Here is a 16,356-nt window from a genome sequence, read left to right as displayed (position 1 = left end):
GCAGCAGCACTCCTTGTGCGTCCAGCTCTGAGCCTGGTCGTGTGTCCAACTGGCAGCTTCAAAACTTGCTGCATCATTTCTAGGGGGAAGCGTGGGGGGAGGGAAGCAGAAGGCTTTACATTAAAAATACATCAACAAGCAATTCCCTCTTGCCCTTTGCTACCTACCACCACAATGTTTGGCCCCTAACGTTGTTACGAGAAAACGCTGGAGAATTCCACTTGATTCGATTACTCCATGGCGCAGATAGCAGAACGTTCCATCGCGCCACGTTGATGCTCATTCTGTGTCCTCCCATTGCAGTGATCAGATGCTCTGAAGACTCAGTCCATCTGGTCCTGACACTGAACACTCTGCAACCATCTATCCCTGTTTCCACTTGCTTGCTTGTTTGCTTGCTTGCTTTACTTACTTACTTACTTACTTACTTACTGTATGCATGTATATATGTATGTATTTTAAATTATGTTTTGGGTTGTCTTTAAGGCAAGAACTCTCTCAAGGAGGCATACAGGATAAAAAAAAAACAAAACCAAAGTATACAAACAGGTAATAAATATACAATACAATACTATAAAAACAGATAACAGCAAATAAGACCTGCAGCCTAGAGATTATAAAAAGGACCTTTTCTGCAATGGCCCACACCTCTGGAAGGAGTTCCCTTTGGGGGTTCGCCAAAGCCCCATCATTACAGGCTTTTTGAATGGCCCTGAAAATGTACTTGTTTGTTTGTTTGTTTATTTATTTATTTATTTCATTTCTATACCGCCCAATAGCCGAAGCTCTCTGGGTGGTTCACAAACCGGAACCGAGGGTTGTTCCCTCTGGCTTGCCCTGCTTATTTTTTTATTGGACTCGGTTGTAGCAGAACTTCAAGCTGGGTAGCTGAACTTCATGTTCTGAGGTTGATATGAGGCCTAGTGAACTATCCAAGACCATGTGCGGTCAGAGCTCTTTCCAGGTGGACGAGGCGATAGCAGTGAGCAGCATCAGCCCTGCGATTGGCTGCTTGTGCAAAGCTGTCAGTTTGGCTGGGCCTAGTATAAATACCAAAGGAGAAAGGGATTTGTATAGGATTCACTGTGTTAAACACCATTTTGGGCAGAAAGGCGGGATCATAGAATAGTATAGTCATAGAATAGTAGGGTTGGAAGGGGCCTACAAGGCCATCGGATATTTATTTATTTATTTATTTATTTATTTCATTTCTATACCGCCCAATAGCCGAAGCTCTCTGGATAAAAATGAAACAAATAAATGCCAATTTAGAAATAATTATGATGATTTAAATAGAAATGCAATACCTCTCATTTGCTGTTCAGGCTGTTGTCCAGGCCCTGCCAAGCACTGAGGGTCAACTTCAAGGCCACCCTCTCCTCTCCTTTCTTAGGGTACTTTCTTTTTCAACCAGACTTGGACTGGTTCAAGGACACCATCAAAACAGAGGACTGTCTTCTGTCAAGTAGACACATGGCCACCCTAGCTTGGGGACCTTTTTGACTATTGGCTTCCTCCACCCTCCTCAGCTTTCTGTTGATATCTGACACAACCACATCAGCAAAGTGTTGCAGGAGCAGAAAGTGGAGAGAAAGACTTGCATATGTGAAAGAAATGATTGTAGGGTTCAATGACCCATAGGGCTAAGCCACATACATTAAATACATAGTGGGTAGCTGATCCTAGCTCTTTTATTGCTTCTGTGTAAGCACAGGGCTCCTAATCCAGATCAGGATTGCCACGTGCAGGTAGAAGAGGTTTAAACCTTCCCCACTCCAGGTGCTTTTCCCCTTTAAATCTGCCCTCGCGCCCATGAGAGCTAAAGACAGATAGAAAAACTTCATTGGCACCAACATTTGAATGTGAGAGGAAGCAAAACTGACTGATTCTTCTATCCAGGCCTGGACCTTTGAGTGCTTTGCTCTGAGAAGTCTGGGAGGTTTTCTACATGAGGCATTTATTGTGCACTCATCGTTTCCGACTCATGGTTGTTTACAGGTTCTTTAGATGATGTTGTGACCCTCCAGTTTTGCTTCTGTTTTTAAAAAGCTTACTTTATTAGTGCTTGTATACACATTGTCAGAGAAGGCTAACGCTATTTAACATCAAGCACCCCCTAAAGCTGGGTGTGTGAGCATAAGTAAGTGAAGGCATGAGGTATGGTTACTTGCTTCCTTAAGGGAGAGAGCCTCATGGAGCGCGCTTGCTGCAGAGGCAGAAGGAGGAGGAAGAGGAAGGGGAGGGAGCAGAAAAAAAGAACTGATCAGACAACAAAGGGGATAAACAAGACAAGAGGCTGTTGATGGAACACATTCTCTATTGCCCCTTCGTGTCTGGAAGCATGCAGAGTTGTTCCCATTATCCAACACCTCGGAGGAGGCACCTGGAGACCTTAGATGATGAATGTCATGTACGGGTAGGTTCATGCCAGGAGAGATGCTCAAGCAAATGACTTAGATGGCTTCTTCTTGTTTGGAGGAATAGACAAATTAATGCTGCTTCTCGTTTATATAGCATGTTTCAACTTCATACATATTATCTCAGTTTATCTACACTGCAGCATCCAAGGTAGGCTGTTACGATGGGGAAAATTATTATTACCACTCTTCATTTTGGTGGGCATGGACCCTGAGAGAGCAGAAGGCTGCCTAAGGAAACTACTACTAACTTGGTATCTCAGGAGTGCTGGAAAGAGCATGGTTTACAGGGGGTGGGGAGGGCAGACAGTGCGTAGGAAGGGTCATTCTTGCTTGCCTTCCCCCATCAAAGTCCTGCTCCCACCCCACAGTCCATTGAACAGCTGGGTGATGGGCTTGGGTGGGGGGGAGATTTGAGAGTTGAGGCACCCAACCCATGGAGATTTGGATTCCTTTTCCCAATCTTTTATTGTGAATTTTTACAAAACAAAATGAAAACGAAAACATAACAAAACCTAAAAACAACAACAACAACATGTTCTAAAATCCTCAGTTTCAAATATTACAATATTCTAGAAAGAAAAAAGAGGGAAAAATAGGTTATACATAAACTTCAGTAAAAGCAGACCAAATATCCACATATAAGTCCATCTGCAAGTTACACCTATATGCCACTCTTTCAAATGTTGCTAGTGTTGTTAAGTCTTCAGTCCATTGCGTTATAGGCAGTGAGCTTTTATCCTTCCAATATCGTTCTATCAGTCTTTTAGCAACCAAAAGGGTGCGAAATCCATTTACACTGACCATGTGTTATATTACAAGAAGCAGGTAAATAATTTAAGATAACATTTACATTAGTAAATATTAAAGAGCTTTCCAATACAAAATTTATCCGTCCAATAACTTCCTCCCAAAAGGAGGCAATCATTGGGCATTTCCAAAACATATGAATAAAAGAAGCATTACACCTCCAACGATTAGCTGAATTTGACAAGCCTTTATTAAAAACATGTCGTGGAGTCCAATAGACCCGAAACAAACATTTTTGCTGAATAAGGCGTAACTAAAGATCCATTGAAATGTCCGATACAGATGCCAAAATTTGGAGATTTGGATTTGAGGGTTGGGGAACCTGTCAAGATTTGGGTTTGGGGGTTGAATTTTGAGGGTTGGGGCACCCAACCCATGGAGCTTTGGGCTTAAGGGTTGGGGCACCCATGGAGATTTGGGTTTAAGAGTTGGATTTGAGGGTTGGGAGCCCATGTGTCATTTACGTTCTTAACTCCTCCCTTGCTGAGCCAGCTGGGCTGACTTGTGAATTCTTGTGAATCGATTCACTTGTGAATCGGCAAAAAAGAGGACATGCATCGCCCCATCTCAAAAAGAGGACAGCTATTTGCAGAAAACTTGCATATGCTAATTTAGAAGTCTAGACACAAATGTAGAAGTAATTATTATAATTTAAAGAGAAATAAAGTATATATCACCATAGTGGGGAAGACTGCAACTACGTGACCTATGTGCCTTACTCAGCCTGCTGCAACTTCAGCTATCAGCTCTTCCTTCTGATGGTTCTCTCAGCTTGACTTGGACTGGACAGCCCTTCAAACAGAGGATAAAAGAATATATTACATTTATATACCACCTTCGTTTTCCTCCAAGGAACCGAAGGCAGCTTACATGATCCTCCTCTTCCTCTCCATTCTATCTTCACAACAACCCTGTGAGGTAGGTAAGGTTGAGCAGGGACTAGAACCTGGATCTCCCGAGTCCTGGTCCAACACTCTAACCACTACAGTGCAACTGGCTCTCTATTTTGTCCTCTGTTTTGAAGGATGCCTTCAAACAGAGGACTGTCCTCTGTAAAAAGGAACACGTGGCCATCTTCAATAAAATCAGAGAGGAAGAATCCCGTGGGACCAGACAAATACTATATTTCCTCTGCTCTTCAGCTGGTTCTCAGATGTGGTGCTGCTTTTCATAGAATCATAGAATAGTAAGGTTGGAAGCTGCCTATAAGACCATTGAGTCCAACCCCCTGCTCAATACAGGAATCCAAGTCAAAGCATCCCTGACAAGTAGCTGTCCAGCCTCGTCTTGAATGCCTCCAGTGTGGGAGAGCCCACCTAGGTAATCGGTTCCATTGTCGTATTGCTCTAGCGGTCAGGAGGTTTTTCCTGATGTTCAGCTGGAATCTGGCTTCCTGTAACTTGGGCCTATTGTTCCTTGTCCTGCACTTTGGGATGATCGAGAAGAGATCCTGCCTTCCTCTCTGTGACAAGCTTTCAAGTCCTTGAAGAGCGCTCTCCTATCTCCCCTCAGTCTTCTCTTCTCAAGGCTAAACATGCCCAGTTCTGTCAATCTCTCTTCATAGGGCTTTGTTTCCAGTCCCCTGATCATCTCTGTTGCCCATCTCTGAGCCCTCTCCAGTTCGTCTGCATCCTTCTTAAAGGCTAACATGGGTGCCTTGGGGCTGGTGGACGGCAACTGCAGAGAAAAAACCCGAGTGAAAGCAGGAACAAGTACTGCGATACTAGTAAGGGGCTCATTTAGAGAGAGGTCTAGTGAGAATGCATGAGAGGTGGAAATGTTTACTCTGCGGAGCACCCACAGTGACTCCGTGAGGGTCCGTCAGCCTCAGACGTGGAGCTGCTCTGCTGTTCCTTATTAAATAATGCATCCAGATTGATTGTCCTGAAAAGTGCTGTGTTGTTGGGTCAGCTTGCACAGGTTATCGTTTCCTGATTAGATTGATGATTCTCAAAGGTTGAATTCAGAAAGCAATTCCCTGGCAAGACTGGTCCTTGGGAGGGGGCGGATTTATTCTTCTGCCCTGCAGATGGGGCTTGACAGTGAGAAACAGCTGGCCTGGATCTGCAGCGGGTGGGGCAGAAAGAGACCTGATATTCCTAACACATTTCATAGCTGCTGTAAAACATCACTCTTTTTCCGCATGCCAGCTAAAGCTGCATTCTTTGCAAGACCTTAGTTCTTCGAACCAGAGATGCTTTGCAAAACCAGAGCTGCCACTCAGTTGAGACAGGAATTGGTAGGGCAGGCTACAAATAATTCAGTCGGTTGCCCCATTGTAAAGCAACACGTTTTCTTAATGACTTATCTTTTGGTGTGTATTGAGGAATATGATCCTGATAAAATGCCATTATTGAAATTGCACTCTCTTGTAACAAATGCAGACGGGGAGTGCAGAGCCACTGAGGAACAAGAGGGAGGTATCAGCCTGCTCAGTGGAATCCCGGAGTTTGCAGAACAACAACAATTAAACCTGGGGCAACCTGCCTCTCTAAAAATAGCCCTGTGAAGACTCGAGCATGCTGAGTATCCGTGGAATGTTGAGTGTCAGTTGGAAAAGAAAAACAGAAAACTAGCGTGTGGGGTGGGGTAGACGACAGAATGGAGCATCACAGAGAGTCACTGGCTGACCCTGATCAGGAGCACTCCATTCCGGAGGTGAGGATGATCTGCAATATCTTGTTGCAGCTCTTACTTCTACCTACCCTCATTTAAAAATACCTTCCTGCCCCCTGTCACCTGGAAGAAGTGGGGCCATGCAAACCAAGAATTCTTTTACTCCTGCCTCCCACCTTCTTAGGCGCTCCATGCAAAGTGAGAAGGGCAGTACTTCAGGGTCACTGGGCAACATCTGGTCTCCCCCCTCCCGCATTTTTCAACCTCACCACCCTCTTGAGTATGCAGCCAAGGTTCACTTTGATGCTCCACCACACTCCCCCAAATAAACCCATTTTAAATGCAACTTGATAGCTCTGTGAGAGTGGACAGCTTTTCATGTTCACGGTCCCAGATTCGGTCCCAGGATTTTCCCATCAAAAAGAGCTCCGGTTACAAAACTGCAAAAGATCCATCTTTGTCTGAGAACTTGGAGCACGTGGCAGGACTGTGCTAGATGGACAAATGGTCTGACTCCAGCTCCCATCAGCCCCAGACACTCTGGCAGCTGGGCTGAGAAGGACCTTGCAGTTCACCTGCCGACTTGTAACCGACCAGCCTTATTTATTTGCAACATTTTTACACTGCTCTTCAACCCCCAAAGTCTACCAGGGTGGCTTATAAAGATTAACCATGGGACAGTCCCCTGCCCTCAGGCTTGCAAACTGAAAGACATGACACAGAAGGAAAAGGGATTGGAAGGGAGGAGGAAAAAGGCAAAACCCAGGCACCAGTTCTTACTTTCAAAGTTCTTATAGGTGGTGGTGGGGTTTTGGCAGAGAAGGGCAAAGCAAGCTTCCTGCAGCTGTTCCTTCTCTGGCTGATGTCTGGGCTAGGCTGGTCTCCTCCTTTCCATGATGTTCTACCTGGGAGACGCGTGTGCGTGCGTGCATGCGTGCATGCATGTGCGTGTAGCCTCCTGTTGCCCTTTGGTTCTCTGGCCATCCTGGCCGGGGATGGTGCAAAATGTAGTCCAACACATCTCAAGGTCACCAGCTTGGGGAAGGTGGAAATAGACCATCCGAGGCAAGATGGACCAATGGGCTGATTCTTTACCCTAGGGAGATACCCTCAAGGTGGTACCCAAGGTTTCCAAGGGCCGGTCCATCATGGCTCAGAATAGTGCCTTTAGTGTCTGAGTGCCCACTCATGGGAAGCAGTGCAGGCTGGTGGCTCCGATTTTGGTGGGGCTGTAATTTCATTCCGCGTTTCAGTTAGAACCAGCCAGAACTCTAAAGGAGCTATCCAATGTGCTGAACCTATTTGGGGGATAGCAGTTCATCAGTATCATCAAATAAATAAATGCAGGCACAATCCTATTCATGTTTAGACAGAAAAAAAATGCCTGGGGCATTCTGGGAGTTGTAGGACTTCTTTCTGTCGAAACAGGCATAGGATTGCACCCTAAATGACTGACTGACTGACTGACTGACTGACTGACTGAATAAATGGCCATTCCTGATGTTCCTATGGTTCCTGGCCCTGATCCAGCCAGGTGCCTCCGCTTGCTTCCATGAAGAGTGAGGTTTTCCTCCCTGCCTGCAGCGCTGAGGCTATGACCCGCCACGGCCCTGCGCTGCTTTGCCTTCCCTGTTAAAAAACAGAAATTGTGAGGGAGAGAGAAAGAGAGGGGAAGCCCATGTTCTGCGGACGTTCAATAATTCAGAGAGTAGGCCTCCCTGGTTCCTAAGCACCGGTCATTTCCTATTCAAAGGGGCAAGGAGAATATCCCCACCCCACCCCACAAGGGAAGATGGAGGAAGCCTTCAGAGGCCAGACAACCTAGCTGTGTGTGTGTGTGTGTGTGTGTGTGTGTGAGAGAGAGAGAGAGAGAGAGAGAGAGAGTTCTTTTCCCACCCCAAGCTGTCAGCAGTTACAGTATTTAAGTGTGAGCTCAGCCCTCGCTATATAGACAACTTTCAGAAACCTGTTTGGGTTTTTTGTGGGGGGGGGGCAGCCTTTTTGGCAGCTCTCTTTGCTCCAGAGAGCAGATCTGTTCCTCTTGGGCTCCCTTTTGAGGTCAAGCTCCTCATCCCTGCCTTAGTTTCGGAGCATCACCTGGTGTACGAGAGGAAGGAGAGAGAGAGAGAGCTGCTCAGTCAAAATGCTTCCTGACATGCAAGTACCCAGTTGAAAAAAAGGGTGAGGCTCAGAAATAGCTCCAGCGAGTTAAAAAAAATAAATAATTCAAATGAAACTATCAGCGACGCACAAGTGACAAGGCAAGTGCCCGTTTGCCTGCAGGGGTGGGGGGATTTTGGATCCACACATCTTCCTGCATGTTTGGACTTTATTCAAGGGTGTGGTCTCAGTAGGGATGGGTGAATCAGCAAAACTCAAGCTTGCTGAAGTTCTCTGAATTCCATCTTTTAAGTGTACGCATTCCTCTCCCATTGATTAAAGCATATTTGGGCGCATTTTTCAAAAGTATGCCTTCTTCATGCACATCTTTTTTCAAATGTACACATGCTGTTGTATGCATTTGGGGAAGGGGGTGTCTGTGAATCACATTGCAAAATGTGTGGACTTCAACCGCTGATTGTGCTTGAGCCCATGTTCAGCCCAGAAGATATGAACTGGGTAAATCCTGTTCAAACATGAGTTGAGACAAATTTCTCATACAAGCCTACTCTGGGGACAGTCACAATGAAAACCTCCACTTCCAAATTTAGCACAATACCACTGCACTGAACTAAACCGTACACTGGACGGAACAGATGGCCACCAAGAGTTAGATCAGCAGTTTTTGAAGGGTGTCCCAGGGAAGTCTGTGATTCCTCAAGGAGAAGATGAAGCTTTAGTACAATCCCTTTGTCCTCCTGCCTGACTGCGACTAAGCATAAGTATATGAAACTGAACAAGTGATGTATGTAGAAGTTATTCTTCCCCCGTTAACCCCTGCCTCCACTTCTCTTCCCCTCCTCTAGGGATGTATGAGAATTTCGTTTTTGCTTTCAAAACATGCAAACATGCCCCGTTCAAAGCTCTAAGGTGAGCGTGAGCATGCATCCACCAAAAAGAGTCATAAATTCTCAAACCTGTGCTTGTGTTTCTCTCATTCTTGCTTCCCAGTTCGATTTTGCAAATTTCCTACTTTGCGCAAATTTCCTACTTTGCACAAGTTTCCTCCATGGACTGAGTCAGCCCCGCTTAAGCCTATGGGAGAAAGTTGGGCAAATCAAGAAATTCGTGCAAATTTGGGGAAGTTTGCACAAATCTCCTCTCTGATGGCTCCTTGATTTGTGCAAGTTTCCCTTTCACACAGAACGTGAACAGGAATGGGGGACAAGGCAAGTGGTGGGATGGTGTTTGGAGAGTGCTGGTGTCAGGGTGGACACTGAGCCCATAGAATCCCAGAGTAGTTCTGATTCTGAGGAAGAGGAGTCGCTCCTGGGAGAGGAGTGCGCTCCTCTTTCCCAGGGCCAACAGCTGACAGAGATTCCTCTAGGGATGTTGGAGAATTTCTCCACGAATCTCGGGGAGGCCGAATGCCAACCGAAATCGGCAGTGAAATTCTCCGCCCCCCCCCCCCGGATGGGACTTACCTCCCTCGAATGTCCCTCTAGGCGGTGGGTCCCGGCAGCGTTTCGGTGGCGTTTCGGCGTTTCGTCTTCCGACTGGCTGCCGCCGCCGCCATTACAAAGTAAATGTAAAAAACACACACACACACGTGATAGGCTACGTAACGATTTAGATAGCCTATCACGGCTAGATTTCCAAAGTTTGGGGGGGGAAAAGCGCATACGCAAATGGCAGCGCCCATGGGCGCCGCCATTTGCATTCCTTATTTGGGCCCTGGTAGTCTACGTAAAGATTTACGTAGACTACGGCGAAAATAAGGGCAACGCTATTTGCGTTGCCCTTATTTTCGCTGTAGTCTACGTAAATCTTTACGTAGACTACCCGGGCCCAAATATGGAACGCAAATGGCAGCGCCCATGGGTGCCGCCATTTGCGTACACGCTTTTTTTTTCTTTTTGAAAGTCACCCGTGATAGGCTACGTAACGATTTACGTAGCCTATCATGGCTGACTTTGGAAATCTAGCCATGATAGGCTACGTAAATCATTACGTAGCCTATCACGTGTGTATGTTTTTTGTTTACTTTTTTCTTTCGTGGCCGGGGAGACGGGGTGCTTCTCCCCGGCCTGAATTTCGGCAGTGAGGGATGGGGCGCCTCCCCCCCCAGCCTGAACTTCAGGGGGAGAACCGAAGCACCTCCCCCCCACCACGAAGCAAGCTGCGGGACCATCCTTAGATTCCTCCCACTGGCATTCCTAGCTTAGATAGCAGTCCTGGGTGTGACAGAGCGCGGGAAGCAGACTTGATGGAAGCGCGTTGCTGACGCAGAGAGCGGCGCCAAATGGAGGGCGCGGAAAGGAGGCATAGTGCCCGGTTGGCGCGCAAACAACAATTGCGCCCAGAGGATCCAAGGGAAAAGGGGAGGGACTCTCCCTAGCCCTTAAGTTGAGGGTCTGCCAGTGATTCCCTTTCAGACGGGGACCAACTGTTCCAACTTAGGGCATAGGTACTCTGCTGCTCATATCTAGTTGCTAACGGTAGAGTTGTTAAGTTGCAAAAGAGGAATAAAGCTTTGAAAAGAATCCCTTTGTCTGTGTCTGGACTTGGCTACTGGATTAGACTGAGAGAGGCCTCCAAGGAGCCCTTGACAGCTGGTGATCTTGAACATCACTCATTCACCCGTCCTTAACGGTCTCCCCTGTTGGATTTGAAACTGGAATCTCTTTGGGGCATGGACCTATCTCCTAGGAAGCTGCCTTAAAAAGAATTGGAATGTTGGTCCATCTAGTTCAGGATTATTGACACTGACTGGCAGCAGGGTTTCAGGCAGGTTTCGCTACTTGGCAGTGCTGGGGATTGAACCTGGGACCTTAAACGTGCAAAGCAAGCACCCAGCTCTGTTTCTCCTTTCCATCCCAAACCAAGGAAGCTGTTCTGGTTCTAAATTAGGGATGGACATAGGGATGGACGAAAGTCCCTTACCTGGTCCCGCAGCTTGCTTCGCGGTGGGGGAGAGGCGCTCCGTTTCTCCCCCCGAAATTCTTGGCGGGGGGGGAGGCGCCCCGTCCCTCCCCGCCAAAATTCTGGCCGGGGGGGAGGCGCCCCATCCCTCCCTGCTGAAATTCTGGCCGGGGGGGAGCGCCCCGTCTCCCCGGCTGCAAATCTCATCTCCTGCCGGGACGCAAATGGCGGCGGCCGTAGCCGCCGCCGTTTGCGTCCCTGCAGTCAGCCATGATAGGCTACGTAAATCCTTACGTAGCCTATCACGGCTGACTTGGGGGGGGGAAAGCACGTACGCAAATGGCGGCGCCCATGGGCCATTTGCCCATGGGCCCATTTGTGTACGCGCTTCCCCCCCCCCAAAGTCAGCTGTGATAGGCTACGTAAACTTTTACGTAGCCTATCATGGTGTTTTTTGAAAATCTAGCCATGATAGGCTACGTAAATCTTTACATAGCCTATCATGTTTGTTGTTGTTGTTTTTTTCATTTGGAAACGGCGGCGGCGGCAGCCGCTCAGAAGACCAGCCGCCACCACCGGGAGCCGCCGGGAGCCGCCGCCGCGAGGGACATTCGCCAAAGGTAAGTCCCATCCCGGGGGGGTGGTGGACCGTTTCTCCACCAATTTCGGGGGGCCGAATGCGTTGGCATTCGGCCCCCCAGAGATTTGTGGAGAAATTCTCTGACATCCCTAGATGGACAGAGCCTCCTCTGCCTGTGCCATTGGGTACTCGCCAAGCTGCCACTGGCTGGCCAACCCTGTTTGGCTCCCTGGACGAGCGGTGGCATGGTCCACAGGTGCCGGCTGCCTGACCCCTCAGCAAGCCATCATTTCACCAAAAAAATGGTGGCTTGGGCTTTTTCGTAAATAAGCATTCACACAAATGGCCATAAAGCGGCCATTTACGCATCATTACGGGGGGAACTGGGGTGGGGGAGACTGCACAGAAGCCAGGAAACACCAAACGATGGTGGTTGGAGGGAAAGGGGTGGGGCCAGGGGAAGGGGGCGTCACCATCTGAGGAACCTTGGAACACCAGATTGGGACACTGGGGGGGGCAGATTTGACCCCGGGCCTGAGGTTCCCCACCATGATTTAAGAAGAGCAGGGGGTGCACTAAGCTGGCATCCAACTTTTTGTTTCTATAATTCTATGACTGATTCCATGAGTGTATGTTATGTCAGATATGCACAATCTATCTTAACAGGAGAGGAGATAACACTTTCTTTTCAGGCAATTCTTTGGCTGAAGCTTCTCAGCTCCTGAGGCTGTTTCTGCCACGTGTCCTGCATTTTGCCGTGGTTTGGCTACCATGATGCTTTAATGAATTTCAAATGCTTTGATACTGTAATATTTCTGTGATGCTGTTGTAAGCTGCTTTGAGGACTGCATTTGAAAAGAGAGTTTATACATTTTTTAAATCCATCAATGAATGCATAAAATTGTAGCAGTCACATCAAGTCTCTCTCTTCTGTTCCTCCGGTAGGTGTAAGTGCAACCTCCATGCCAATCTGTGCACCTTCAAAGAAGGAAGTCTCCAGTGTGAGTGTGAGCACAATACAACCGGGCAGGACTGTGGCAGGTGCAAGAAGAACTTCCGCAGCAAGTCGTGGCGGGCAGGATCCTACCTCCCTCGGCCCAACGGCTCTCCTAATGTGTGTAAGTAGCTGTACAAGACTGATCTAATTTTATCCACCACCACCACTCCTGGAAGCGTGACGTCTGTACTGGAGATGCCATTGAGAACATACCCTGTTCCAGGCAGGGCCTGTAGGAAGTACTGGCAAGGCTTGTCCCATTCTGTTGTCCCTTAAGGCTTGCAGCAAGATACAGACAGGAAGGAAGTAGGACCTCAGATAGCAAGACCCCAAGTGAGTCTTGCTGGCTGGAACTGCCCCCTACTAGGACAGTAGGAAGATGTTGTCTCAGCAGGGAGCTGAAACACACTGAAGACTTATGTAGCATGACAAGACCTGCAGTGTGGTCAGCTCTGACCATCCTGGAGGAGTTGACTGGACTGTTAGGGGTCTCTTCTTGATTTTGTAGCCTCCAGGACTGGGGAGATGGAAGTTCTGCTGGGGTCTTATCATCTGAGCCATAGGATGACAGCAGGGCTGTGTTCTCTGGCCAAGAGGACCCAGAAAAGAAATTGAAATCTGAACTCATGTGATTCCATTGTGGATTTCTCTGCCATCCCTTGCCATGGGTGATTGGCACTGTACTCCTACACACCTCGAGTGTGCCAGATTGGGGAGGCTGATCTCATCTTGGGGATGTCATGGAGGCTACTGATGGCCATATCAAAAGCGGAGACCTTTGGTACAAGCAAAGTTTATAATCAGGCCATCTCCTCCCCCCCTCGAGGGGGGGCTTTCCCTCATTTGCATGAGCAGCATGGCTTAAATGTCATGGTGGAACAGCAACAGCTTCACCACCAGTCTTTGAAGCGGCAGCAGCCATCAGCTGTGCTCTGTTCTACCCCCATTTTCCACCTTTGAAAAGCGAAAAAAGATGGGCCTTTGAGTGATCAAAGCTGAGATCCGGGCTCAAAAGGCCATGACAGGAATGTTTTGTGTTTGCCGGGGATGGGGGATGGGGGCTCTTTGAAAGGGAACAAGTTGTCAGCTACCACTGAGCACTTGCAGCCCTTCAAAGGAGCCATAGAGAGCCCTTTGGTGCTGACAGCCAACATGACATGCAGTTCGCTAGCTCTCCCTCTTTCCGTTACATCAAACTTGCTTCTCATCCTCCTCATATCAAGGACCAGATGTCCTTGACAGAGTTAGGCTCTGCAACCCTGATGGGGTCCCCCATATGAAGCATACCAGCCAAAAAGCATGGTAGGGCATCTGGCACTTTAAAAGTTCCCATGAAGAGGTAACAGTTGGGCATGCTTGAGACCAGGGCCAGCGTCAAGGCTCAGCATGATTGGACCCCTGCCAAGGTCCCACATCCCAGCAGGGGCCCACTGACAAGAGCCCCCTGGACTTCCTCCTCCCCTCCACCATTGCAACCTGCTTGTTCACCCTCCTCTTGCTCTGGCCCAGGCAACGGCAGTGGTGAGGAGGAGGGGCAGGAGATGCCACGGCCTCCTGGCTCACTGACTTTCTGCCGGTCAAGCAAGCAAGTGGGAGCAGAGGAGGACGAAGAGCAGCTGGTGACAATGGGGGTGGGGAGGTAGACTTACTGAGGGAGGGAGCCCATGGGGGTGTCTTGCCCAAGGGCCCTCCAAAACCTGGAGCTGGAACTGCTTGAGAACGCTGAGCTTTGCCAATTCTGTTGCAAGCTGACCTGATCCATACCTCCTAAAGCGCAGACTGGCACTTAATTCTCTACCAGATTTTTGCACTTCTCCGAATTTCACGATGCACTTCTTGGCTCAGAGAAAAACCTGTAACAAAATGCATTTGCACAGCTCTGTCTCATGGGTGCCTGAGGTTTCTATCCCTTAACTTAATTTGATCAGTCCACATTGTAATGCAAACTTTCCTGATTTTGCACTTTTGAACCTAAACTGAGTTAGCCTTCAAAATTCACACTTTCCCCCAATTTTGCAAATTGAGGTCTCCGAGCAAAAACTGCATATAAAAATGCATATATTAGGGAAAATAATGTTCAAATATATATTATATCAGGAAAAGCACTTGCAAAAAGACATGTATATTAGGCAGAAATGCCTACAAAAATGGAAGCATTCAGAGAAATGTCCACAAAAATGCTTATGCATTTTCATGCAAACTTAAAAAAAAAAAAAAATTCTCAACATTTGAGGCAAACTAAATGCCAGACTGGAAAACAGAAAAACTGAGAGAAACCAAAATTGAGAGTTCCATCTGTCCCTAACCTCAGCACAAGACATTTGTGGCTTCAGATGTAAGGCAGGGACAATGTGGTAGGGACAAGAGAATTCTGCTTAACTGACAGTCAAATGAAGCATTACACCCCAATTCCTTATTAAGCTTGCATCTCCAAGTCCTTTCAGTGGAGGCGGGTGGCTCTGATAGTGGGGCCCTGAATCCATTCTGGGTAACCAGCCAGAACTCTAAAGGAGCTATCCAAAATGCTGAACTCTATTCCCAAAATGGGTTCAGCATCTTGGATAGCTCCTTTAGCATTCTGGCCGTTTCTGACTGAAACCCAGTCTGGATTCAGAGCTCCGTCAAAATCCACTGAGTCCTTTATTCAATTTTCTGAGTAATTTCAGTCATTTTGTCATTTCTTGTCTATTCTGTAAAATGGGAGGTGTTTTTTTTGGAAGAGTGAGTTCTGAGCAGAATGTTGCCTATGTCTGATTTTCACCTCAAAATTTATTACTTATTTATTTAAAATATTTCTTGGCTGCAATTCAGGGCAGAAGCCCTCCCAAAGTGGCTCACAGCAATAAAATAGGTAAAAACAGTGAAAATATTAAAAATGATAAAAACATACAGTAAAATACCAATAAAAACAACAATGGAAGCTGACAGTAAAGACAGCAGCAACAGCAGTCATATCAAGAAAAGGCCATGGTAAAATAATTCCTTTTCAAGGCCTTCTTAAAAGCCTACAACGCCATCAATTCATGTGATGCCAACCAACCAAGGATCACATGATGCCAACCAAACAGGGATCACATCATCGTTGTGATGACATCACAACGATCTATAATGAAATCAGGTGAGACTATGTGCTGACATCATGAGCAGATGAAACCTATTGGAGGGAGGGAAAGGCTTTCCATCCTAGTCACCTAGGGTGATCCTACCCTGTCAGGCATACCCAAAGGACCAAACCATTTCTTAGCCCTTTTGTAATGATGCCCAAAAATTTTTTTGCAAAACTTTCGGCCACTCCTCCCACCTTTCACCTATTCTAGCAAACTTCATGTACCCAAAATGTAACTTATTAATAATACGCTGTTATGCCGGGGCTGATGGAAATCTATGACCCTGCTCAAGCCAAGGGCAAGGTAAGAGAACGTTAATAATTTAGGTCATCAGTTGGCTGAGCCGCATAGGTCACTGTAGGTGATGTGGATGCAAAGCCCACTTCTCTGCTTTTGCCCTGTGCAGGGTATTTTGATCTTTCCCAGCCAGCCTGTGCACTTCTGAACAAAGACTTCAGTTAATTAGCACCATGCCCTCCTTTGTATGTGCTGACCCGATTCTTTTTCTTCTTCCCTTCCAGGTGCAGCTCCAAACTTTGGCAGTAAGTAAAAAATGTAACTTGAAACGCTGAAATTTGACATGTTCCCTGCATGGTTTCCATGCACGTCCCTGGCCAGGGAAAAGAAAGGCGATGTTATCTTTCTGTTAGCATCTTCCAGGCAATAAGCATGCTCCCCTAATTGTGACTCATTTCCTGCCCTGCCAAAGAGCCTTCTTTGACTTCAGCAACCTCATTGTCTCTGTCGCTCTGGAGTGTTTCTCTCCACCCCACACCCCACCCCCTGCTGCCATAGGGTTAGTTAAAA

At 47.4% G+C, this 16,356-nt stretch overlaps 1 protein-coding gene across 1 annotated transcript in view; it reads left to right on the top strand.

Moving 5' to 3' along the window:
• Positions 1–16,356, top strand: part of NTNG2 (netrin G2) — a 115,754-nt gene that overhangs the window by 62,712 nt on the left and 36,686 nt on the right. Inside the window, exons 3-4 of the mRNA XM_084820809.1 lie at positions 12,391–12,563; positions 16,071–16,091. Of these exons, the coding sequence (XP_084676935.1) occupies positions 12,391–12,563; positions 16,071–16,091 (194 nt within the window). The remainder of the gene's footprint in view (positions 1–12,390; positions 12,564–16,070; positions 16,092–16,356) is intronic.

This window comes from Heloderma suspectum, chromosome 14, assembly GCF_057233095.1.
Source record: "Heloderma suspectum isolate Gila_16-S chromosome 14, 16-S_ref, whole genome shotgun sequence".
Classification (NCBI taxonomy): Eukaryota; Metazoa; Chordata; class Lepidosauria; order Squamata; family Helodermatidae; genus Heloderma; species Heloderma suspectum.
This window is presented reverse-complemented; position numbering and strand designations above follow the sequence as displayed.